The sequence below is a fragment of the Gymnoscopelus microlampas genome (genome assembly GCF_963454915.1).
Source record: "Gymnoscopelus microlampas genome assembly, chromosome: 4".
Classification (NCBI taxonomy): domain Eukaryota; kingdom Metazoa; phylum Chordata; class Actinopteri; order Myctophiformes; family Myctophidae; genus Gymnoscopelus; species Gymnoscopelus microlampas.
Window position 1 is genome coordinate 35,465,936 of NC_139941.1, and position 25,972 is coordinate 35,491,907.

Below are 25,972 nucleotides of genomic sequence, written 5' to 3' on the forward strand. Positions count from 1 at the left end.
ATTTGTTGCATTAACCAGCATTGGGAAACATGGCAAAAAACACAGAACAACCATATGGCTTGAAATCAACTTGATCTTTAATGACTGGTACATGTTAACCTTGCAACACTCACTGATACATTCTAATTTGAAATAAATTAAAACCATAAACAAATATCACACATCAGCAATTTGATAACTTCATAACAACTGACAAGAGGTATTTTATACACATAATTTTAAAAGAAAGTGAGAAAAGTGGAATGTTTAGTGCGTTCAATTGTTTGACTTCAAAACTGCATCAACAAGCAACTGATTCATTTTTGTTTAATATCCTTGTTTGGTATTAGTGGCATTCATAGCGTCTTTATTTAGCATTTGACAGCCAGTGAAGTATTTTTTTAAGTTTCCTTTCCTTTATATGTCCCTGTTGTAATAACGAATATGCTGGAAAGTTTGCACAAAACCAGCTTTCAGTTCAATCAGTAGAACACAATCAGCGTCTATCAGCATACACTTCTATAAGTACTGCACCCTGTGCTCGCATAATATACCTGCAACATTCATATGACAATGACAAATCAGGACCAGGGGGTGCTTATGATAGTGAATAAATACAACATATTAGTATGCGTATATACATGTTAAGTGCATTATGCCTATCATTGAATGAGGGGTGCATAATTTGTGAGGATTATTGTAGATTCCATTTTGCCTTTTGCAATGGCAAATTATAAAAACAAAAGATGGGTAGAAACCAATTTCTGAACTGCAAGCACATATTCAGGCTACTTCTGATGCTCCATGTGAAATTATATTTTTTTTTCACTGAGTGCACTTAAGCTGTGATTTAGTGGTACAGAAGCATGAAATCAAAGATGATAAGTGTATGTGTGTGTGCACGCGTCCGTGTGGTGTGAAGATTTGTCAAAACTGTTTGGATCATACCTGAGTCAAATAGTACTTGCAAATAATTCTGTTTGTTCATTTGACCTCCTTGGAGTGTCAGCAGGGTGAGATTTGCCATGAAGGACAACATATCAGAAAGTTAGACAATCACAGGGATGAAATTCAAATGTCAAATAACTTTCTGTGTCAACTTACCAGAGATATTTTAAGGGCGATGATGCTACAAACCACACCCATCTGGTACTCCAAGCAGGTCAAAAGAAATGCCAAGAATTATTTGCATGCAGTATTTTAGCCAGGTCTGGTCTGTATGCACCCCTCAGGCCTCAGCTTTCTCTTTCTGTTTCTTGCTCTTTTTCAAGAATGACGGTGCCTTGAATTTCTTTTTCTTCTTGGAAGGGGACTTAGAGGGTGAGCCCTCTGGGGTGCCCCCTTGTAGTTTAGTGGTCAGTGCAGTGGGGATGGTGGAAGGCGGGGTGGACGTGTCGTTAGTTGAGAGAGCCTTCATTCCTTTCTCCAGCTCCTCTGTTGTTTGTTTCTCCTCCTCCCCTCCGTTTTGTATGGCAGGGGAGTCTGTCTTCACCTCTTCTGCATCCAAGAGGATGATCAGAGAATAGCAAGTGGGGAGAAAAACACAATAAGCTTTAGCAATCAGATGAAGTGTGTTCCACATGGTGGAGCTGCAAAAGCTACACGCCAGACATGTCATTTGCAGTTCACTTGCGAAACATGCTTGCTTAATGAGAGTTTGGTTGTCTTACTGTTTTGTCTATACTTACTAGGGAGACAAGACCTTAGCACCAGAGGAGTGCCCTATGAATCAGTGCAGAGGAACACAGAAAAGGACAGACACAGAGACAGAGGGAGAGAGAGGAACACACACAGGGTGTGGAGACATGTGGACATCACTACAAAGGGTTGAAATATGGATAGTGTACATCAAACAATAATGGCTACTATGACAACCACAAAACGCCATTCAAAGCTGACCAACCCATATTACTCCATATAGCATCTCAGCTTAACCAGGAAGATCAATTTGCCTTGAATGTTATAATAAGCATAATAACCACAAAAACTTGAGTAGGAGGCATATTCATCTCCGGAGTTTTAAAATCCCTATCATTCATTGCACCATGCTGCATACTACTATAACTCATGTTTTCTGTATTTTTATTTATTAAGCAGAAACATTGTTTTCGGTCCCAAAATCCAGTGACCAAGCCAGAAGGTTGGTCACTAGGTTGACAGCATTTGTATGTTCAGGCTAGACTCACATCATTCACGTGCAGTATGTGTCCGCCCCATACACACCCATTCACCCCCCCCCCCCCCCCCCCCCCTCCCATGGGTGTGTATGGGACGGAAGCATGCTGCACGCAAATGTATGAGTCCGGCCTCACAATGAGCTGGAACTGCATTTTGAGGTTCGTTTTCAGTTTTGTTTTAAGAACAGCAGCAAAACAACCTTGCTTAAAATGATTTCCCATCTACCTCTAATCTACAATGCAAATGCAAAATAATTCTCGAGTTCAATTCAGGAGAGACTCCAATCACATAGCAAGACTGTAGTATATGCTAACAGGAGTAACTGGACCGTCAGTGAGCATTTAAAGCATGATAGTCATGAGCAGTAACAGCGTCCCACATGTTTTCATGTTAGACATAAAGCAACCTGAAGCCCCAGGTCAGATAGCCAATATGCCAGGCAAGCATGGCAGATTTTCAGATCATGCCAAGCCTCACCTGACGGAGGGGGTTTGCTAGGGCTTTGGCCCTTTGTGGGGGAGGTAGCAGGTGAAGTCTCTTCCTCGTTTGCCACCTCCTCCCCTGCTCACAAGCATGCGCACGCACACACACACAGAGACACACGCACACAGACAGACAGGGTGAGGGAAGAGTGCATTGACAAAGCTATTTAGGAATGCAGAAAGTCTGGAGTATGTTAATGCTGTAGCTGCCACAGGTTCAACATATGTCCGTCTCTCCTTCTGGGGCAGTTACAAATGCTATAGTGCATAAGATGGTTAGGAAAGAGTGGTAAGACACATTAAGGTTAGTGAACGTGAGGAATACTGTGCAAAGCTCATTTAAACCTAGACTGATGACTATAAAGATAGCTATAAAAACATTTATATATAAAAAGAATGACAAATAAGTAAAAAATAAAAATATATTTTGTTTGTCTCAAGGAAATGTAGTGGCACAACAACGCTAATTACTATTCAGCTAATAAAATATTTTAACCGTAAGAACAATTAACCTCACATATAATGTATAAGTAGAAGAGCATTGTTTTTGGTATAGTCAACAGTCCACCCCCTTGGTATTTTTTAAAACATTTTTTAGATGGACAGTAGTGTACAGTAACAGTAGGAGAAAGGCCCTGGCACAGTATGGAGGAACGTAAGTAACTACTTAAACCCTGTATACTATAGTTGACCAGGGTACTCCACTTGTATGTACTTGGCCCCTCCTTTTTTCCCTCGAGATAACATTTCTTTGCCGAAAGTAGGCGATCTAAAGCTACAAGCTCACAATGCGACCCATTGTGAGCTTGTAGATCTACCATTTTCACCGAACGTTTTGCCTATTTTTGGGAAGTGTTTGCCTATTATGACATGACCAGAATGGGGATGCAAGGTTCATGTGGTTGACTGTTACACCAACTGGTACAGAACACATCTTTGTAGTCATCATTCATAAAAGATGGAGTTAGGTGTGATCGTTCTTCAGGTTAGCAACAGCAGCTGGGTGAGATGCACCGAGTTCAAGCGTACCGTTGACACCTCCATCCTGGTTCCTTTCCACCTCCTTACGATACTCATCCAACACCTTGTCTGTTAGGTCATTGAACGGGTTGGGAGGTTCTGGCTCTGGCGGGAGTTGAGGTTCGCTCACTGGAGACTGAGGAGGAAAAAGTGGGGAAATCAAAACTAAAAAAACTCTTTAAAAAAAGCTTTTATGGCACCCCATTCGGATGCTATCAATGCATTGAATGGGAGATTATCACGTGTAGCATGCTGTCCATATTGTCTCACTACTGGTCCTCAGCTCCTTTTCCCAGTCATTTAAAGGGTAGAATCAATAATCAAGAGTGTTTATCCGTCACTTATCACCCATACAGGTGCCAGCAGTGAAATGCTAGTGAGGTAATGCGTTTATTGTACAATTTGTAATTATATGCTTGAATTTTAGTCTGTATAATTCAGATTCACTTTATTGTCACTTAGATGCACTGTTTAGGTACATATTAAACACTTACACTCGGAAGCTCCAATATAATAATAATAATAATCTGATCTGATAATCTAATCCACTCCACTTGTGTTGTTCAGAAGTACATCTGTGAAATACTAAGAGTCTGTGTAATAGGCTCTAATGACATTGAGGCAGCCTTTATTACTATTTTATCCATGAACACTCAGGTATTATCACTGTAATGGACACAGCTATTCCATTAGATCAGTATAATAATTATAAATACAAAATAACGTCCTCTCAGGAATCACTGCTACAATAGCTGGATATTACCGGAGGACTATCCTCAGTTATGACACTGGCTAAGACTTGAGACTGAGGTCCTGCAGTCTTCATATCCTGACGATTCTGCTGCCGGATCTGAGAACAGAGAGCGAAAACACCTACTGAAGGATAAATAAAAAACATAATGTTCAAATAGAAGACTATTGTCCAAAATGGGACTTTCTTTGCTGTAAAGCATAAACCACAATATACAATGCATATGTACTGTATACACAAAGGACAATATAACAGAAGGCAAGTGTATTATGGTTATTAATAGGGATATGGGGCAGACTTCCTACCTTGTTTCGTGTCTCTAGCACCTCTTGAGGGTTGGTGAAAAGAGGGACAAACTGGTTTGTGTCCATTTTGATGGATGTGCTCCCAGCCTGTGTCAACTCCTCTGCCTTCAGCCACTGAGAGGGAAGGGGAGAGACAACAAACATTTCAAGAGCTAGTTTCCAAAAGCGTATTAGTGTGTGTGTGTGTGTGTGTGTGTGTGTGTGTGTGTGTGTGTGTGTATATATATATAATTTTGTAGACAGTACATTACATTGTTTTAGAAATGTCTGATGAAGAGTGCTAGCTCGAAACGTTACAGCAGCACTTACAATCAATAAAGACGTTTTTCAATTGGAGCCCAACAGTGTGCAGGCGTTTCTTTAGTTTTTCGCACCTGCCCAACTTCGGGTTTTGGATGTGCATGTCCTTCCTCTTTTCATTTTACAAATGGCTACCAAATGTCTGTAAACATGTAAATATATAATATAGTTTATCTGGTGTTGTATGTCCACCAGTGATACTGAGGCACTCAACCACCAGAGGGCAGACCGTGCACTACAGTCAAGGACAACAAGCTTTCCCCTGCAATGCAGAGAGCAGAAGAGAGAGAGAACAGGCTGTGGGACGTACAGGGGAGGAGAAAAACACAGAGGGAGGGCTAGTCTCCACCTCCACCCAATGATGTAAGGAGAGGGTCTTCGGTATTGTTTTGTCTGAATAAAGGCCTCCATGCTTGGCAGCTCTGCTGTATTCCCTAGAGCAGCAGACACATGAAAACAAAACCATCCTCCATGACAATTATTTTCACGGATGGAGAGGCTGCTTCAGCATCCAAAATCCACGGGAGATTGCATATTTTAGATGGTAATCAAATAACCGTGGTTGAATAATGTGTCACCACAACGATTCTAGAGAAACCAATTCTTAAATGCATCCAATTTTCTAAAAAAAAAAAAAAAAAGGTAAATATGTATGTTTGAGGGAAAGAATGCTAATGATGAATGATTTGTTTACACCACCTGTCTCCTCTCTGCCTGCCTTCTTCCCTCATTCAGCCCCACCCTCCCATCCCATGGCTCAGCCTTCTCTCCTAAATAAAACCACAGCTCATTTCAATCCTGCTCTTCCTACCTTCTCAGCTCTTGCCCCATTATGTTCCATCTATATTGTACACATGCTGTGTGCACACCATTACTGGGTCAAGATCAAATCAACCTGTCATCAATATTTGGAGGGCTTGTGCATGTCATTGTAAGATAACTTTTTGAAAAGGTTTCATGACTGTTCAAAAATAGAAGATCTACAAGCCCACAAGGCATCTCCATAATAACAGCACTGACTGGCTGTCCATCTCCTCCGTCAGTACAGGTGTCAGCCACATCGCATCAAAACGTGAGCTTATAGATATAATAGCTAATTTTGAAGTTTTTGAATAGTTATTGTATTTATTTTTGCACATTTGTTAAATGTTCTCAAATAGAAACTTTAATCAAATCCAGGGTTTTCAAATTGATCATGTAAAAAAATATTTGGAAAATATTCCAGGACCCCATTAACCAGTTAATCGGGATCAGCATCAGACCAAAATTTCTGGCATCAGTCCTTTCCTTCGGTGTCTTTCCTGTCAGCTTCCCAACTATCTGTCTCAACACCCCTATTCTCTCCCTATCCTCGCCTGCACCCTCCCTCCAACCTCCGCCTCTCACAGTGGTACGCTGGTATCCTGGGCTGGCCTGGTCCTGGTTGACTTTCTGGTAGGTATTGGGGGTGTTGAGCCAGCGGGTCCTCTCCTGCTGCTGCCGTTGGGCAAATGGGTGCTGCCTCAAAGCTGGTTGACCGTCCTCGTCAAACTGGTGGAAGCCCGAGACTGTGGCAGGGATCTCCACCTCTCTCCGTATCCGTGTGCGCTCCAGCAGCACAGGGAAACGGTATGCATAACCGGTACGGTAGCCCTATAGTGGTGAATCAGATGAGGAGGTAGAGAAATTCACATTCTAGATCAATTCTTCATTGTCCCAAAAGGGGAAATTGATTTTGCAGCACGGTGTTGAAGACCGTACATGTACAATAGGTGTACTGAGGTTTGTTACCGGCTGTGAAGCATGAACAAGCTGAAATGCATGTGAAACGTATACCATGACCTACCAGGTTATCCAGGGTTCTCATAAGGGCTTCAAACTCATGCTCCCCTAGACGGCTCTTGTGTAGGGGGCCGAAGGTAGAGCCAGCCCAGCCCACGGTACCGGCTGGGTTAGGTCTGTGGGTGGTTCGATCCAGCAGGATAAGATTCTGTTCCCCACCTGCGCAGCACAAAGCGGACACCTGGCAGAACAACACAGCATTACAGTTACTGGGTTACAGTCACCTCTGATTCATATTTCTTTTGGTAACTGATGCACTGGAGAGCACATGGTCAAAATGATGTAACTGCACGTCTGTGCACATTGGCCACATTGGAAGGTCTTGCACAAGACCACCCACCTCTCTAAATTTAAGGTGATGGGTGGCACTGCAATTACAAACTGCATGCTCCATGGATTAGATGAGTCTTACTCATACCCAGGGTTCTCTAGTTATTTAGACAAACTATTGCATCAAAAGCTTACTATTCCAAACTTCCGTTATAGGACTGCAGTAGCCTGCAGTGTCTCCTTGGTCTTGGAAATGTGCTATACACACCACACTGCAATGCAGATCTGCTCAATGAATTGGTGTAAAGAGGTTGCAAAGCAAGGTCAATCACCCAGGTGTAAAACTGTCTCTCCAATACATGCAAGCTTTCCTGCTCACACATTGTCTTTGAGACAACACCTACCGTACATGTCCAACGATAGCACTCTGTAGTTCTCTGTCACTTATCCACTCCCGAAAACATGTGCACGCAGAGGTGACTTGCTGGAAGTTAAACACACTGGTGTGTGTGTGTGTGTGTGTGTGTGTGTGTGTGTGTGTGTGTGTGTGTGTGTGTGTGTGTGTGTGTGTGTGTGTGTGTGTGTGTGTGTGTGTGTGTGTGTGTGTGTGTGTGTGTATCCATATGTGCATAATGTATGTGTTTCAAGAATGTGTATCCAAGTGTGTGTACGTGCCAGTACCTGTATCTGGCAGGCAGCCTGGATGTGGTAGATGGTGTAAAATGCCTCCTCCACTGACTCCCCAAGAGCCACGATACCATGGTTCCTCAGCACCAATACCTAAGTTACAAGTAGAAAATGACCAACGTTGATGCCATTTCTATTCTCTAAAAGTCCATAAATGCCTATTGAGGAGTCAATTAAAACATAACACCTACTCTGATATTAAATGTGAGAGTTCCATAACTCTCATACCTTGCAGGTGGGCCCCAGGCTCTTCTGCAGTTCCACCCGGTCCTCCTCATCCTCCATCAGGCCATTGTAATCGTAGTAGGTGACATCCCCCACCAGCAGAGCCTCGTGAGAAAGCGGCAGCAGGCCGCTTTTCATGGCCGACACCTGTACAGACGGAGGAGGTGGACAGACAGTCGGTCCTATTATTATGAGGATGCCGTATTTCATATGTGTGTCTTTCTGCAGGAAAACACCCCAGCATAATTATATACATAAATATACACAATAATATAATAATATAAACAAACATTGCCCAATTATATTCATAAATTGCCCAGTTTGAGACATAAACGTGAACTTGCTATAGTGGCTGATAGAGGGAAAAAAATGCTATATATATATAAAATGTAAGCTCAAAGTTACCTAGTTAACCTTTAATATTGGCACACCTAAATCTAACACACCCATTACTAATTTTATTAGCTGCAGCTGCTTATTAGCCTGACTTGTTTTTAACATGTATAAGTAAACAAACAACAAAATTGGCCCAGATTTTCATACACTTTTAACTCTGAGAGTGTACAAATGCAAGGGGACCCGTATAGGTACATTTGGTTACATTCATTTACACTCTAGGAGTTACAAATGGAAGAATTAACACTGAGGATTTCACTGTGCAGGAGTCTTTCTTTGAAGACATTTTTTTTATGTGTTAGGTGTGTTTGATTTGTGCATTTTGAAATGATGTGTCTCCCCTGCAATGACACAAAGAGAGACTGGCACATATCAGGGCTAGGGTGACTGTCATTTTTGTATTTTCCTGTGGTGAATAAATACACCTTTTGGTTGCACCGTAACAGTGCCTCTTTACTAATTCCAGCCGTTAATTGGGTCTTTCTCACACCAACTCACCATGTAGACAGGATGGCTGATTGTGTATAGTGAGACTGCCCTGGCTGTCACCAAAATGTCATGAATTTGATTCCCATCAACAAACATCATAAATGTGGTGAAAAGTATGACCTTGAACGAGTAACTGCATGTCCACCATAATTCATGTGAAATGTAACATGTAAATGTTGACTCACGGCGGCAGTGGCTGGAGTTTGAAGGTGTAGCAAGCAGCGGACGTCTGGCCGGGCAGAGTAGATGGCTGAGTGAAGGCTGAACCTCTCCAAGTCCACTCCCAGGGTGGTGCTGCCTTTGTCCACCACCTCACCCAAAATGTTCACCTTCACCTGGGACATAAACAGCTAGTCAGAAGCCTGCAACGTTCAGCACAGTCTAGTAGCCTTCTTCCTAAATTAGATATTTAAAGTTTCAGCTATATTAAATGTAAATGTAGATAGAACATAATACTCCTCCTGCAAATGGATTAAAAGACACCACAGATGCTGATCCCAGTACTAATAGGAAGTTGTTACTGCATATCTGTGGACCTGCTGTCTTTGTACCAACGTTTGCCATAATGTACCGTATACCAATGGACCCTGGTCATTGGCAGCCACTTTGTGTGTTCAATATGAGACCACATTGTTCCTGGCTCATTTTAACTGATATAAGTCTTAACCACCCAGCCAACAAAATTGGCGCTACTGTACTAAATTGATGACTAAATTGTTTCAGATTTTAATCATGCTTATTGTTGTACAATGGGTGTGTGAGAAAATGAACTCACCAGACTGGATGCTGTGACCTCACTGTAGGTCAGACCATCTGGCATAACCAGGAAGTGCTCCTGTTCCTTACTTACGCGCAACTGTCAGATAACAACACAGCCAGTCAGACAATACACAGTAATATCTGTAGTGTAAATTTAACTCTGAAAGCGTAAAACAGAGAGTGGATGGATTACTGTATAAGGACATCATAAAATAGAGATGGAGAAATAAAGCATAACATTTCTGTTAAGTGAAATTCATCTACATAATGAAAGTATGAGTTTTGTGACCAATGAAACTTGCATAATGTCTCCTTATGAATTGTATCTGTCAGTTTGAAAAATAGTTTTGAATTGTGCCATTTTCACCTGACAACGGCGATAAATGACAACAGAAAAGTGAGAAGAATGAGCAAAGCCGAACTGGATACTTGAGCAGTCAAGGTGCCAAGAAATGTTGTAAATTGTGGAATCAGAGAGAGAGAAGAAAGACACGAATAAGGCTGGGGCCAAGTCACCTTCAATCTCAGTGATTGGATTTTCCTCCAAATTGGGGACAAATGTTTTGCAGTAAAAAGGTTCTTATATCTATACCACTAATGAGAGAATGGACGCACTATCCCTATTATGCAGACTGCAGTTTCAATGCAACATTTAGAACTGAGTGAAGTTGAAGTGAGTAGACCCAACCCCAGGTGTCTTTCATACCGTTATTGTCTTCTCTCTCCTTTCTCATTTTGTTCCTCTCTCTTTCCCTCTCTCTTTCACGTTTTGAGGTGACAGAAAAAATCCCTTCTAAATCCTTACAGATTTATGAGAAACGTATGTTGTTATATATATAGCTCTAATCTAAAATACTTTCCCAGATTAGTACACAAACAAAGATGAGCTATCCTATCTGGTGATTTGTTGCTCCTTCCAAACCTGTTAGCACAGTAGAGACACAATACTTTATAATGGTCTTATTCCACTGTACTAACCTATGGAAAAGCACTGTAGTTACACAACTTCCATTAGTACACCCTCCTGCTGCACACATTGTAAGTCATTCCAGATAAGAGCATCAGCTACATACATGTATAGAAAGTAAATGTGAAATGTGAACTTGCATGGCGGTACTGACAGTGAGGCAGGCGCGGCTGAACTGAGACCAGCCGTACAGGTCCAGCAGACGGTGAACACTCGCCAGCTTACAGCGCATCAACCTCTCCCCTTTCACCATGCTGCCTGGCTCAACGGCCTGCAGGTCGTTTATGGGAGTCACCATCATCATGTCTGTGGCAGGAAGAAGGAGGAGAAAGACAGACAGACAGACAGACAGACAGACAGACGGGGAGAATAGAAATGAGAAAGGAGAGAATGAAAGAAAAACAGTATGGGAAGAGTGAGTGGGCGAGAGAGTGAAATAGTGATTCACTTGTTTGTGTCGTCCTCATGCGCATATATTAATGATTAATGAATTAAATTGATCATTTGCCATTTGTTGTGATTTTGCAGGCGTGGGCATACTTTTTAATGGGTGTAAAGAGTGTTGTCCTTGTGTGCGTGGAAAACGACTGTAATTGTGTACAGTGTGCATAACTGCACATGAGTGTGTGTGTGTGTGTGTGTGTGTGTGTGTGTGTGTGTGTGTGTGTGTGTGTGTGTGTGTGTGTGTGTGTGTGTGTGTGTGTCTAAAAGTGTGTAAGAACATAACATAACATTTTATTTGCATTAATATTATTTGAAAGGGTAGTGTTGCATTACACAGGGATTACACACATTACACACTAATTACACCCTGTGTAATTAGGTTTTTGCTTTTCACCTCTTACACTTGCTTTATACGTCATACAACAGTTTCGCTCTGCAAAGTAAAAAGGGGAATCTACACGCTTGCAAAGCATCACATCACGGTGCATTGCGAACGTGTAGATCCGCTATTTTGGATTTTTTAAATTTATTTGTGAACGTTAATGAAAATCTTTGAACATTTTTGTTTATAATGAAATGCCCAAAATAGGGTTAATGTGGTTAATGACACGCTAACATGTAAAATGACGATTATAAGGTGTAACAGTTCTATTGCGTGGCCTACTGGATGGTGAGGCGGACAGGGCGGCTGGGGAGCCGTGGAAGGCCATGTAGTCAGCCAGCTGCCTGAGAGCCCACAGGTTGGATGAGCTTCCACCTTTCTTCATCTGTTCCTGGATCAGCACGTCAAGCTCCTCTCTGAAAGACTACACACACACACACACACACACACCCACACCCACACCCACACACACACACACACACACACACACACACACACACACACACACACACACACACACACACACACACACACACACACAGAGACACAAATACACACACATACACAAGCATTAAAAGAGACATACATACAGTTACAAGCACACACACACACACACACACACACACACACACACACACACACACACACACACACACACACACACACACACACACACACACACACACACACACACACACACACACACACAAATACAGCCTGTACTCCTACAGAAGCGGAGGCAAGTCAAACACTTCTAATGAGTCACCCTCTCTCCTCCACCATGTGTACCCCCCCCCCCCCCTCCCTCTCTCTCTCTCTCTCTCTGCTCCGCTAGCACGGCTCTCGCACCATGCAGAGACACAAGCGTGCACACACTGTGAACAGTAAGGGACCCCTTCTACACTCAGAGTCAAATGAACACTCAGGATTCTTGCTTTGTACGCTGTCTGCAGTCCAAGCTGTCAAGTGGTGATTGAGAGCAGATTAAATCTGCGCTGAGGAGATAATCATATCTACGGGAATATGCTGAGGGGGAAGGGAGGAGAGAGAGTGATGGGGATAGAGAGGGAACGAACAAACGAACGAACGAACGAACAAACGCGAATGAGCAGGAGAGAGAGAGAGTGGGGGAGAGAGAAGGAGGGAGGGAGAGAAATGAAAGTACCAGCTGATAGACACAGGAGTTTGTTAGGGGAAAAGATATGAGTAGGGAGGTCGAGGGAAAAAGACAGAGGCAAAGAGTGTAAAGGAGAGAGAGAGAGAGCATAGGTGGGAGAGACGGAGAGAAAGAGAAAGTGGAAACGACAGTGTGAATGTAAACACAGTGAAGTTGTAGACAGTGACGAGTGAGTGACAGCGCAGTACCGTAACAAACAGGTCTTCTTTTATCTCCTGCACAGTAGCTTATCTCAGCAACCTCCACAAAAACACACACTGCACTGCACTCTCAATTTGTCTCTCATTGTCGCTTTTTCTCTTAGCTGTCTCTCTCTCTTTCTGTCTCTCTCTCACACACATACAAACCCACACACACCTACACACACACACACACACACACACTTTTCTCTCTCACCGGACTCTGCAGCAGGCTGGAGATCCGTTTCTTGTTCTGCTGGCTTCCGGAACCGGGCGTGGAGTGCTGAGGGGATAGAAGCCCCTCGGGGACCCCATCGCTGGGGCTACGCTGCACCGGTGTGCCCTTGGGGGAGGGGGACTTACTCATTTTGTATCACGTCACAGTGTGTGCCTCAAGTCCAGGGGATGGGTGGGGAGAGACCTGCAAGGAGCGAGGGGGAAATGGAAGATAATCAACCAATGGTGTTTCCAAAAAGGATGCTGCTTGATCATTTGAAAACAGAGAGTGCACTGCAAACTCTGTGCACTGCACAGAGTTTGTGTATGTCTACTATTCAGCAACTACAGGTACACCCCATAACATAAACACACAGTTCATTCAACTGTGAGTGTAAGAGATTTTTCTGTGCAGCATCCACATTTCCATTGTTATTAAAAACAACTACCCCTTTTTTTTTTAAATACAAAATAATACATAGAACATTCAGTAGTCCACCTCCCACCATGCAGTCAATCCCATGAATCTACAACAGTAGCGGCATAAAAAAAACCTCTCTGCTGCCCTCACATTAGAGATATTGTATTTCACAGATAACTGTCTGCTGTGTGTGTGTGTGTGTGTGTGTGTGTGTGTGTGTGTGTGTGTGTGTGTGTGTGTGTGTGTGTGTGTGTGTGTGTGTGTGTGTGTGTGTGTGTGTGTGTGTGTGTGTGTGTGTGTGTGTGTGTGTGTGTGTGTGTTGCCCTGTGAAGGCTCAGTGGAATTTGATGCATTAGCAGCTCAGATACTCGGACATTAAACACTGGCAGGAAGTTAGCCAGTGATGTAGCCGAATTATGAGAGATGGATGCCCCCAAGCCACACACACACACACACACACACACACACACACACACACACACACACACACACACACACACACACACACACACACACACACACACACACACACACACACACACACACACGTAAAGTAATACACACACTCTGCACTCAGTAGATAAGGCCCAACACCTGCCACACCCTCTCCTCTGTGGTCCCGCACATCAACTGCCACAATTACCAACTTGTTTCAGAAATACTGAAACACAGCGGAAATACTCCAGCATCGACCCAATGGCACCACTTCTCCGAACAGTAATGATGGGTAAATGCAGAGGACAAATGCCAGGCACAGTTGTGTGTAATGTACTTGGCAAATACCCAGTGGTGGACAAAGTACTCAACCCAAGTACCCCAAAGTCAAAGTATAGATACTCCTGGTCAAATATTACTCAGTTACAAGTGAAAGTTGCTCAGTCAAATTTGTACTCAAATAATTAACTATTAAAAGTACATGCTTTTAAAAAATACAATCAAAAATGCAAATGACAAAGTACATTTTCTTGTTATTATCAATGAATTGCTATATTGAAAATTTCCCCCAATATTTAAAACAATTACAGAAATGTTCAAACGACGTGCTGTGAGATCTGTTATTTTCACTATTTTTGAAATAGGGCTGAAGTGGTTAATTCATACAGTATTTTTGCAAGTTTGGGTCCTGGGGGTCCCTTCTTAGACATTTTGTGGATTCAAAAGTCCACCTACGTTGTATTACACGGACAGTGGAGGGGTTGATTGTGTTACGAAGTAAGTTAGCATATTCATGTGATCGTGCACAGTACATGTGTTTGTGTATGTGCTTAAGTAACTATTTGAGTGAATGGGTATGTGAGTTACAGTATGTATTTGAGTTAGCATGTTTAAGTGTGTGAGCGTTTGCAAGCTTGTGAGAGACTGTGTACTTGTATGTGTGCATATTTGCTTGTCTACCAGCGATCTGAGAGATAGTGTGTGTGTGTGTGTGTGTGTGTGTGTGTGTGTGTGTGTGTGTGTGTGTGTGTGTGTGTGTGTGTGTGTGTGTGTGCGTGTCAGAGACAGAAAAGGGTCCCAGCTGCTGAGATGCAGCAGACACAGTCTCTCTCCAGAGAGCGTCATAATGACTCAAGGTCTAGCCTCCTGCCCTCCTCTTTCTCCCTCACTCCTCTCCTCCACCTGAATATCCTTTTCTTTTTAAACACATCAGTAAAGAATTGTATGCATGCATTATGTATACATGTCAAATTCAATGCAACCTTTTAGATGTTTTACAATAAATATGGAACCCAAAATAGCGAATCAAAACCCACAGGAATTTGCCCCCCATCCTCATTATCCTCCCTGAGTCGTCTGAGGTCCCACCCCCCAACACGTGACAAACGGGTTGGGTGGCACCATCTCCTGTCCTGTGTCTCCCAAGGACACCAGTGTATAATTGTACAATCACTCCGAGTTCAATTAACCCTGTAGATTTTATGGTGTAGTTTTCCAATCTGGATTCACTAGTTTTGGCATCGCCAAGAAACATGATTGTTGTGCGTTTGCTAACATTAGAATCATATTAATTGATATCTCTGAAGATACAGTAATATTTGATGTTGCAGATTAGCGAGGAAGGAAAAGGGTGAGTGCATGCGTGGCATTTCTGAGAGCACATTATCTCTGCATCTCTACTTGTGTATGGATATATTGATCGTTGTAAATGTACCCACTTCCAGTGAACAGATTCAGCAGGGCTCTCACTCTCTCTGTTTGAGGGCAGACGGTTCAACCAGCCAGACAGACGGGAATATAATTACATAAGTAGTTCTGCATTGATTTTTCATGGCTCCATTTTCATTAGGTTAATGCCACAATGGGTAGTCAGCCACTGCTAACCAATAATGTAAGCACTTTGTAACAAGTCAGCATTGATTACATCTAGTTCCCCTCTGCATTAGTAGGCATAATGCAGAATGTTTTACCTCCATTTCAAATGCTAATAAATGCACCCAGTCTTTGTCATAGCATATAGCAGCAGTCTGTTCCCTTTATTTGCCCCAACTCAGAATTTGTTTACTCATATGAATATATACTTTTTGAACATGTAGAAGTTGTACTTTGCTGCTTGTAATTACTTAATGCAAACATAAACAAACCTTTTACTGCATAGAAATTCAAGTAAAATCTATCAAAAGTCTGATTAAACGATTAAACTGGCAAGTGATGCTTGGAAGGCAGAGAGACAAGTGCCAAAAATTGTTTTTCCTTCACCAAACGACATAAAAGCTGTTTTTACAAAATGGTCAGAGATGCTAAACTTGAACCCACTCAGATGTTGTCAAAAAGATGATTCATAATGTAATTTCTCTCTCTCCATCTCACACAAACACACGCAACTTGACATGACATCTGTTGTCCATAGATTTAAAGATTTTATACATTTACAATAACCTACACTTTTCTTTTACAAAATAGTGACTCAAAAACATAATGTATACCGGTAGTTTATTTAGAGTAACTGATTCAACTCTGTTGCCACTGTGCTGCCACTGTGCTACTGTAAGGTCAGGACTGACTCATGTATGGCCCATTTTCTCAAAATAAAAGCTTTGTATTTTTCCACTGAAAATACTGCTGTCTTTAATGAAAGACAGTTGTGAAAATAGATGCGTTGAAGTGGGTGGGAAGGCTTGAAGATGAAATGATTGTAAAATGTGGTTGGGTGCGGGTAAAACAAAAGTCAGCACGCATCATTACGTGTGTTTGTGTGTGTGTGTGAGGGAGAGAGATGGACAACATGTTTATGCATAGCATCACATCACAATGGTGGATTTGTGTGAGCAAAGTTGGAGGAGAAATTGAATTGAAGCAGAGAATGGTCCAAGGCAGAAAGGTGAGCGTACCTTAGCTGTCACACCCCTATCCTGCCCTGCTTGCTATCCCATTCACACTGATCATTTCAGCTCTGTGACTACCTCCACAGCTGGCTTAACAGCAGAACAAAAATGCCCCCCTCATTCTGTCTATGCCTTCTAATAATCTATACAGAACAATGAGGCGGAATAACGGTGCTACTTTCCCACCTTGAACAGGGGTAAATAGGGGCTTATGAAGTTTGAGACGGATGACACTGTGGCCCAGTGGTTAAAACAACCATTCAATGAAAAAATATGTATCTCACTTGACTTCCTTCCATGTGTTCTGTTAAAAGGATTACTTAACCCCAACCTCCTTACTTGCGCAAATGCCTAAATTATACATTTGAATTACTGTAATTCATTATTAAAGACTGTTTATTGTTTGAAGTTGATGCCCCAGTTCCCTCTGGAAGTCCTGGGATAGTGCAGTATTAATCAATTTCCTCACATAGGATTTGGTAAAATCTGCAGCCTGCAAATTAATATTCACACCTGTAACCCTAACCCTAAATACATAAACTAGTATCAGCCTAGTCATTAGATAGCACTTCCTTGTTAATCCAGACCAATTCCTATTAGTAAAATTACAAAAGAAAATGTGTTAAATGTTTCAAGCTGACATGGCTGTATGCGTCATACCTCTGAATAGACTCATTATTATGGATTATTTGACAGACTAGATGTTTTGCAAAAAGTTCAACGAAGAAGCATATTACTGCATAAAATGCTATTTGCACAAATGAAAGCTATCTATATGAATCATATGTTGAGCTTTAGAAAGGTATTTCACACCTTAATTTTTTATAGGGTTAGTTAAAAAAAAATACTTTCTGAAATATCTCATAATGTACTATAACTTTTAGTAGCAAGTTCAACAACACCTTTTTTATAATACATGATAGGCTACTTTTGTTTCAGATGCTAGGCTACTTTTGTTTTCAGAAGTAATTCTAACATTTTGTTAGCATTTGACATGATGTTGCTATAGTAGGGCTGAACAATATACTGTCAATTACTGTAGGTCATAATCTTAATATCAAAAATAATATTCATATAATCTTAACCCCCCCCCCCCCCCCTCCCTATTATGTAAAAGGAATTGTCTAAAATCACAGTTAGGCCTACTATTGTACAATACAAAATGTGAAGTTGTGTGTAAGGGGACTGAACAACCTAGAACACACGTCTGCCACTGGCACTGGTCTAATAGCTAATTACTCTGTAACTAGAGATCACAGGGTTTGCCTGCTTAAGCTGTGCATGCTGTACTCTGCAACACTAGAGCAAGCATGTAACTCTTCAGGCAGAGAACCGGGAGTTAGGGTGGGATGAGCACAACCAAAGGATCAAGTAGTCCACCCTACGAAGTTGCCATGGTGGGGCAACGATGTTATTCATATAGGCCTGTGGAAGCCTGATATACAAATGCAGTGAGCCATGTTTTGATACAGCTCTCAACATAATTGCACATTGCACACCATCAAATCTGCCAGAATGTCCCATGCATTAGCTGGATGATGCTCTTGTTAATGTTCTCTAGAGGGATGGCCAAACATCCCATGGTTTTTAACAGGAAGTGGGGGGGGGGGGGGGGGGGGGGGGGGCACGGCACCAGTCACAGCTGCTTGTTTGGCCAATGGTCTTTAAAATGTTTTGTTTTGTTCTCTCTCTCTCTCTCTCTCTCTCTCTCTCTCTCTCTTATATATAAGAGAGAGAGAGAGAGAGAGAGAGAGAGAGAGAGAGAGAGAGAGAGAGAGAGAGAGAGAGCAAAACAAAACAAAACATTTTAAAGACTATTGTTGATCAATGGGAGATGTATTAAATAGTGTGTCAAAGTTATGCTATACAGTCAGTCAGTATCCCCTGCAAGTATATAGCCTATCTCAAGTCCATAATATTCTTGTGACTGTACCACAATGTCATCTCACAATCTCTCCATAGATTCATTTTCACAGGCTGTGCCTCTGATCGTCCTCTCCGGAGCCGCTCCATCATCATCTGGCCCGAGGTTGGCATGGTGTCATAGCAACAACATCAGCACCCATCAGAGGATGATCCACTAATGGCCGACCCCCCCAACCCTTGGAGCAAGGCAAGCTGTCGAGCCTAAGAGTCTGATAGATGCCTGACGTGTTTCAACCGAGTTACTCGGTTGAAACACGCCAGGCATCTATAGACTCGTATTTTTTTTACACGTCTAGGTTAACGTGAGCCTATCCGCTACATATGACTCCATGCTTAGGCTATAAGACCCAAGTCGTGACATCATTTGATACATCGAAGATGCTAAATAAAATAAAAAATAGGCCTGCAATGTCGCTGCTGCAGGCTAAACCAAGGCAGTAAATGCAACGTATTTTAGAGCCATAGAGAAAGCATACTGTTCCGTCATAAGCTCCTCAGCAGGCCTACATGAACAGCGATATTATTGGGCATGTCATGTGTGCGCGTCCATTATGGTTATTATGGGCCTTTTTCCCTCTGCAGATTCAAGACATGTCCAATAATAAAATGCAGATCGTGATGAGCGATCGAGGCAGATCGGACGCTCAGCCTCAGTGTCCTATCGGTGCAGACAGTCTAATGTATCTAAATAATCGGTGGACTAATAATTTATCTAAATAATCGGTGCAGTCTAATGTATCTAAATGAAATAATCGGTACAGTTTAATTTTAATACTCGGTGCAGTCTAATTTATCTAAATTAAATAATGACTGTAGGCTATATGGCTACAATAATACGGTTTTGAAAGGGAATATAATGATCTATAGGCTGTTAGTGCATGTTATTATTACAGCATCATGGCAATATGCGCACAAGATGTTATGGCTATTCGTGCATCTCTTTGGTCATTGCCATACAGCCTACGCGTGCACGACAATGCATATGGCTATATGGCAATGACCAAAGAGCTGGGTATTGATCTTAATTTAGGATCAATTATATGACGGATAATAATCTTACCTCAGCGCATTCTCGTCGTCCTGTCCTTTGTGGGTGCGCGTCACCTCACACCCACACGCACTGTCCTTTTCCCACACCTAGACACACACAGGTTCGGCTGATGGTGATGATCAAACCAAATGGCTCAGAAAATATGTACGTTGGTTTGACTTCGGGAAGCTTTTGCAGGGACAATATTGCGGCGGGTCTGAGATGATACCAAGTCTATTATGTCTCTATGATGTTTTTCATCATCACTGAGTGTGCGTCGGGAGTCTGGACCAACCCACTGCCACGCCTGCCATCATTTTAGACCTTGGTAATCAGTGTTGCCAGGTTATGGGAGAGACATAAGCAACCAGGCCTACGAAAACAAGCTCAAAAGAAGCGAGCCCTTCGCGCTTTAAACATAATTGGCTATTTGAAAATAGCCAATCTACAAGTTCCAAGATCAAGACATTTTGAAAAATGTGGAATACGTTTTGAAACATTTAAACAACACACATCTTGTATGGGAGACAAGATTTGTGTTAGGCATAAAATATTTTCAGATGGGGGTCCGCAGACAGATATTAATTAATTAATTAACTTAACATGATGTTTGGGAAAACACTGGTTTAAACAGCATATTAGGAAGCAAGCCCAAATAAGCAACTACACTTTAGAAATAAGTCCAAAAAACCGCAACCACCAATAATTACAAGCAACTTTACAGAAAAACAAGCCTAAAGTCGCTTATAATAAGCAGACATGGCAACCCTGGTGGTAATTTGCCTCTCCGGACCACCGCCACCTGCGCTGCTTAAAACGCCATAGACTCACATTAGGCCATTGGCCTTATGATGAATGAATTGCATTACGTTGGCGCCATCTGCTGTTTCATAGGGACATGTGCAGACAGGGAGAAAGGAAATGAATAAGATAATAGTTTGGTCCAACTCCGAGCCCTTTGCGGTATTTGTTGTCACTGTATATTAAATGCTTGCTATATCCGGAAGATGAAATGTGAATTATGAACAATACAACTACAAAATGATAACAAACATGAAAGTAAAAATTTCTACAGACAATTAAAAGGTTAGCTTTGAGACCTTTGCTGAAAAGGGGGGGGGGTAAGATTATATGAATATTATTTGTAGTATTAGATACACATTTTGCTGGTGAGATGGTAAAATGAATAAAGATTCACTGCAACACTCTTGGTACACTTGCAGACAACGTTTAATGAAGTTGTGAATTTTTCAGTCAAAAGTCTAAACAACGTTCCTCAAAATAATTGTTCAGAATATTATTGCCCTTCAAAACTTACAAAGACATCATGAAGACGTTTTTACATTGGACAGTAAGGGTGAAAGACAAAGGAATTGGACTGACATGATGAAGCCCATAGGCTGTGACTTATACATTTGTTTGACTGATATTGGTTGTCCAAGCGGTTGCCCTGCTTCATGTCCATGTTTTCTCATAAATAAAATAAATAAAACAAATACAAATAAAAAATACAGCATTTCTCAGGCAGCTGACACCAAATCCTTGTAAACAGAAATTCTGCGAAAAATTGTTAAAGCTGCATTGTACATTTTAGGGGCTGCAAATACACTTTGTAAAATAAAAATAAAAACATTCATAAATAAAACAAAATATTTAAAAATATAAAGCCAAAATAAAATTCAATCTTTTTGAAACACCTCAAAGTTGCACGCCCCTATAAATGAATGTAAACTATATATAGCACATCTCAAAGGCATGCAATGTACTTTGCTTTATTTGACCAGACTGAAAGAGGTTCCCAAGAAAACAATGTTTAGAATGAATAACCACTGACATCTCTCCAACTATGGTAAACTATGTTGTGACAGGCCTCTAGATCAGTGTTTATTATAAACATGTTGTGGTTTACCCTTTTCAGTTAAGTATTAAAAAAAGGATAAGTATCAAAATAAAATTGTACAGTCTTCATCTGCCTTCACAAGGACTGTTTGGCTTAAATATGTTGGCATACCAACACTTTTCTGTTATACAGAACCCCCCACCCCTTTCATTAATTGTGCTTTCTACTTCAGAGACTGTGCACCTTGCCATAAGCAGTCTTTTCTTTAATCAAAGTATTCAGAACCCTTTAAACAACGTTCCCACATTTTGTTGTCTCGTAGAAATAACATAAAATAGATTTTTTTTTTTTTTTTTTTACACAACACACAACGAAAACACGTTTTTAGAAACCTTTGCTTGTTTAAAAATAAACAGAAATATGAAGAAGATACATATTCAGAGCCTTCAGCTCCAAATTGAGCTCAGATGCATCCTGTTTCCTTTAATCATGCTTAGCCGAAAGCTTAGGTCGAAGTGTCTGGCCTTCCCCAAACTTGGAAACTGGCAGACCTAACAGACACGTTCCGGTGAAGTACAGAGTGGCTAGGAGCTGCCCAAATTCTACAATGAATCAAGTCTACAAGGGATTCATGCAGACTTCTAGAGCCCACGTTTGGGTCTAGACCTCACCAGACTTGCTGACCATGCTAATCTTTTTAAATTGAGTCTAAACCATAACAAAATGTGGACAAAATGAGAGAATCTGTATATATTACTGTATATATGTGTTACTGCTAAATTAGTAAACAGGTGTTCGTGATCAAAACAGTCACAACTAATCACTGCCGTTTGTGACAATATGCTACTGTATGCATGACGGAATCTGAGGTAACTTTGAAACACCTTCACTTTGAATTACGAAATTACAAACCGTTTACACATTGGATAAACATAATGGAAACACTGTCTGTGGGGTCCCACCATAACTTTTAACTGAAAACCCTCATAAAACACCCTGTGCTGAATCTGCCGATTGCCAATAAGTAGCTTGTTCTTGCCTGTTAATGAGACATTTGAGGCCTGCATTTTTCATAGGAAACTTGGTGGCTTCGCTTTCTGCACTGAAGGGTTTGTACTTTTGCTTTACAATCTTTGTGAGGTGATACATTATAGTTATAATTACCTCAGTATTCCACTAACAAAGTTGCATGTTCTGCTCAGGTGTTACTTGGATGATAAACTGGTAAGTGGGCATCATACACTGTTGCAGCTCCAATGCATTAACTTCTGCCTCCTCTTTCCCAAAGCCTGGGGGGCCCATAGTCGGCATTGTCATGGTGAAATTGTCAGCCATGTCCACACCTGGGACACCATCCAAAAACTGTGAAGAGAACACATTCATGATAATAATTTAAAAAATAAAATAATAAGAATGTTCTTATTTAGTCTTCCTTGGGACAAATGTGTTTGCATCCCTCATTATTAGTTGTAATGCTGACAATGTATGTTTTATTTAAGCTGGATACGATTAGTTAAGGTATTGCACATATACCATGCTCAGCTAAAACACAGTACAGTATCAGCACCTTCGGCTTTCCATTGGAATACAGAGCTTGCCATTATTATGTCTGTGCAAGTACAAAAAACAAATCGTGTCAATCTCAGAATCCACATGGGAACGGAGTGGATCTCGGACTTCATATTGCCAGCCTGTGATGTCAGTTTATTGACGTACTGTATGACTCCAAATTTGTGCAAGGTTTCAGCCGGATGAGAGCCCTTTTGACTTCCATGATACATTTTTAATTAAATATATATATTTTTTAAAGTATGAAACATAATAACAAAATTAAAAAAATATTGCTGTAGCATAATGGTAGCGTGCAACATTTGGTCGGTCCAGCGATTAGCCGTACACACCGTAAAAACACACAAAACAAAACTTACATCTTCTACCCTCCACAGGTCACTGCACATGCCATCTGTGTTACCATAGTTGATTGCGTTCTTCAGAAAGTCAGTTGTGTTGCCATAATCCTGATGAGACAGTAATTGTTATTTTATATCAAAGTCTCAAAAAGGCCAATTTTTCCTCATGGATAAATTCACTTTACAGTGATTGTCATTTTAGACTTTCTGCAAAATGTAATGCTTACATTGTCAGTATCCCGCAAGACAGAAATGAGTAGACGAATATATTCAGTGGCAGCCTTAAGTGTGTCCACTTTACTGGGTTTACGGTCGGGACGCATCAGTGGCACCATGCGCTTCAGACGGGTGAACATGGTGTTCAGGTTCCTGATCTGTAGAGGAAGGAATGGCCAAATTTTATACTGATAGATGATTTGACAATGCCATAGCTCATAACTTAAAGTCCTTCTACCGGTTTCACCACTCACAGAAATCATCCATAAACTAGATAGTATAAGTAATTTACAGTACAAGCAACTCCCCATATAGTCCCCGCCCATTTGTGCCAGACAAGACTTTTTTGCCATTTTGCGTTTTCTTCAAAACACACTTTTTGCTGCAACTCCAACATGTTTTGTCCAGAAGCCATGCAAATGGTACACATGATCTCTTAAGTCATGTGATCAGTGATCACGATGTATATGGTCAGATTTTTCAAATTCCATTTCAATTGGTTATGAAAGCCTTTCAAAATTTGCGGGCCCTGGGTCGGCAACCCGGCCTGGTGGAGACCTGTGCTCCAAGGAGTGCACTTTTCTAGTTGTTTTTTCTTTCTTTTTTGATAAAAAAAGAATTAAATGCCAGAAAATACACAATAAACATGAATCCAACATATTAGCAAAGATAAATAAACAAAAAAACGTTTAATTTACACAGCACTGCTGTCTAACTAATGTAGGGAACTGCAACCGAATACAGGAGGAGTGGGCACTAGGGACATCTGGGCACCATTTTTTGGGAAGACTGGGCACTAGAGAAGAGCGGGCACCAGCCGTACCAGGCCTAGGAAGAAAGGGCACTAGGGAAATGTGGGCACCAATACAAAGTGGGCACCAGACCTCGGAAGACTGGGCACATTTTAGTGAAATATGCCTAACCTTGAACCCTCACGGTTCACGGTTAGGGGGGGGGGGGGCATATGAATGTAGTTGCATTCCAGTAATACGCAATGCCAGAAAATATTCCCGTTATTTCCCTAGTACCCACTCCAACTAAGGCCTGGTGCCCACTCTGTTTTGGTGCCCAGATTTCCATAGTGCCCAGAATGTATTGGTGTCCACCCACCTGTTACAACTCCAAACTTACAAAGATGTGGCATCACCACAAGGCCTCTGGCAGACAACAATTAACACTAATTTTGCACAGCAGTAGCCTATTTATTAATCGTCATAGTTCACCACTCTGTTCTGAGTTGGCAGTGCAAGGAGGAGTTGCATTGATGTGGACTGGCCTTAAAACTGTTTTGTTGCAACTAGATACATTGTTGCGGTCTGGTCTTTATAAGGCCTAGCATAGGCTGAATGTTTTCAAATCCATATAGCGCCTCAAGGCCATAGAGTTATAGGCTCACGGCTGAATTAACATTATTTTTGTTAAAAGGGAGGGCCCCCTCCCCCCTCCCTCTAAACCACTAAATAGTGAATTAGTTGCTCTACTAACATTCCGTCCAACTCCAACGGTTAGTTACGTGGTCCAAATTGGACCGTCTAAATATTAGGCCTACTCACCCTCTGTCGCTCCTTGGCGTTGACCATTTCTCTTTTCTTCGCAGTTAACCTGTAGTCTTCAGCTACGACGTACAGGCCGCTCCTGGATCGTTTGTATTTGACAATGTCGCTGTATACAGGGAGCGCAGACTCGCCTGTAACACGCATTAAAATGTCACGCATCGACTCTTTTCCAGGGACCTTCATTGTTACAGTTTCTACTTTGTAACGCCTAATTGTGGCCGCGTGGCGTCTCTTGGCCAATTTAGACTACTCTCCCGTAACGTTAATCAAGCTGACAACTGACCGCCAGGTAGGCCTATATGATCTGTACAACACACTCCAACACGGCAACCGGAACAGTGGGCACCTGGTATTTCTGGACACATTTTCTATATTTGTTTTGTAGCCATTTTAAATTGGATTTTCTATTTACATGTACTTTATAAATGAGGAGCCAAATACATATATTTTTTTAATTAGTACATTTATTTTTAATTACATTTCTACAAATTGCTACAAAACCTAGTCATTTCGGGGATACACAAGAGATTGAAGGGTATAGGTCTGATAATGTATATGGTCCTTGTATGTTCACATCATATATACTTAACATTTGATTTGCAAACATTTCCCAAAGCATAAAAAAATATTTATTTTGTGCATTTAGGGAAAAAAATGTTTAACGTTGAGTTGCCCACATTTATTAAACTTCAGCAGTACTCCTCTGAGACACAGTGAGTAGACAGA

General features: G+C 41.4%; 2 protein-coding genes across 5 annotated transcripts; both read right to left on the reverse strand.

The window, feature by feature from the left end:
* Positions 1–65: 65 nt before the first annotated feature.
* Positions 66–19,912, reverse strand: add2 (adducin 2 (beta)). 4 transcript variants are annotated; one of them, XM_084055919.1, is made up of 15 exons: positions 19,755–19,912; positions 13,029–13,232; positions 11,738–11,879; positions 10,784–10,935; positions 9,679–9,759; positions 9,089–9,238; positions 8,022–8,165; positions 7,788–7,886; positions 6,841–7,017; positions 6,402–6,647; positions 4,716–4,829; positions 4,423–4,509; positions 3,669–3,795; positions 2,635–2,718; positions 66–1,473 (listed from the first exon to the last, which is right to left on the reverse strand). In XM_084055919.1, the coding sequence occupies exons 2-15, from the start codon at positions 13,176–13,178 to the stop codon at positions 1,208–1,210; spliced, it is 2,019 nt and encodes a 672-aa protein (XP_083912045.1). In that variant the 5' UTR covers positions 13,179–13,232; positions 19,755–19,912; the 3' UTR covers positions 66–1,207. The 4 variants fall into 4 exon arrangements, with proteins under 4 accessions (XP_083912045.1, XP_083912047.1, XP_083912046.1 ...); XM_084055922.1 differs by lacking the exon at positions 2,635–2,718 and adding an exon at positions 1,668–1,701 and having other exon boundaries at positions 1,380–1,476; XM_084055921.1 differs by lacking the exon at positions 2,635–2,718.
* figla (folliculogenesis specific bHLH transcription factor) lies at positions 19,751–25,429 on the reverse strand (the record flags this gene model as incomplete). The annotated part of the gene is made up of 5 exons (XM_084055487.1): positions 19,751–19,831; positions 22,774–22,926; positions 23,493–23,582; positions 23,702–23,848; positions 25,244–25,429. 5 exons carry the CDS (start codon positions 25,427–25,429, stop codon positions 19,751–19,753), a joined length of 657 nt encoding a protein of 218 aa, XP_083911613.1.
* Between the last annotated feature and the right edge of the window lie 543 nt (positions 25,430–25,972).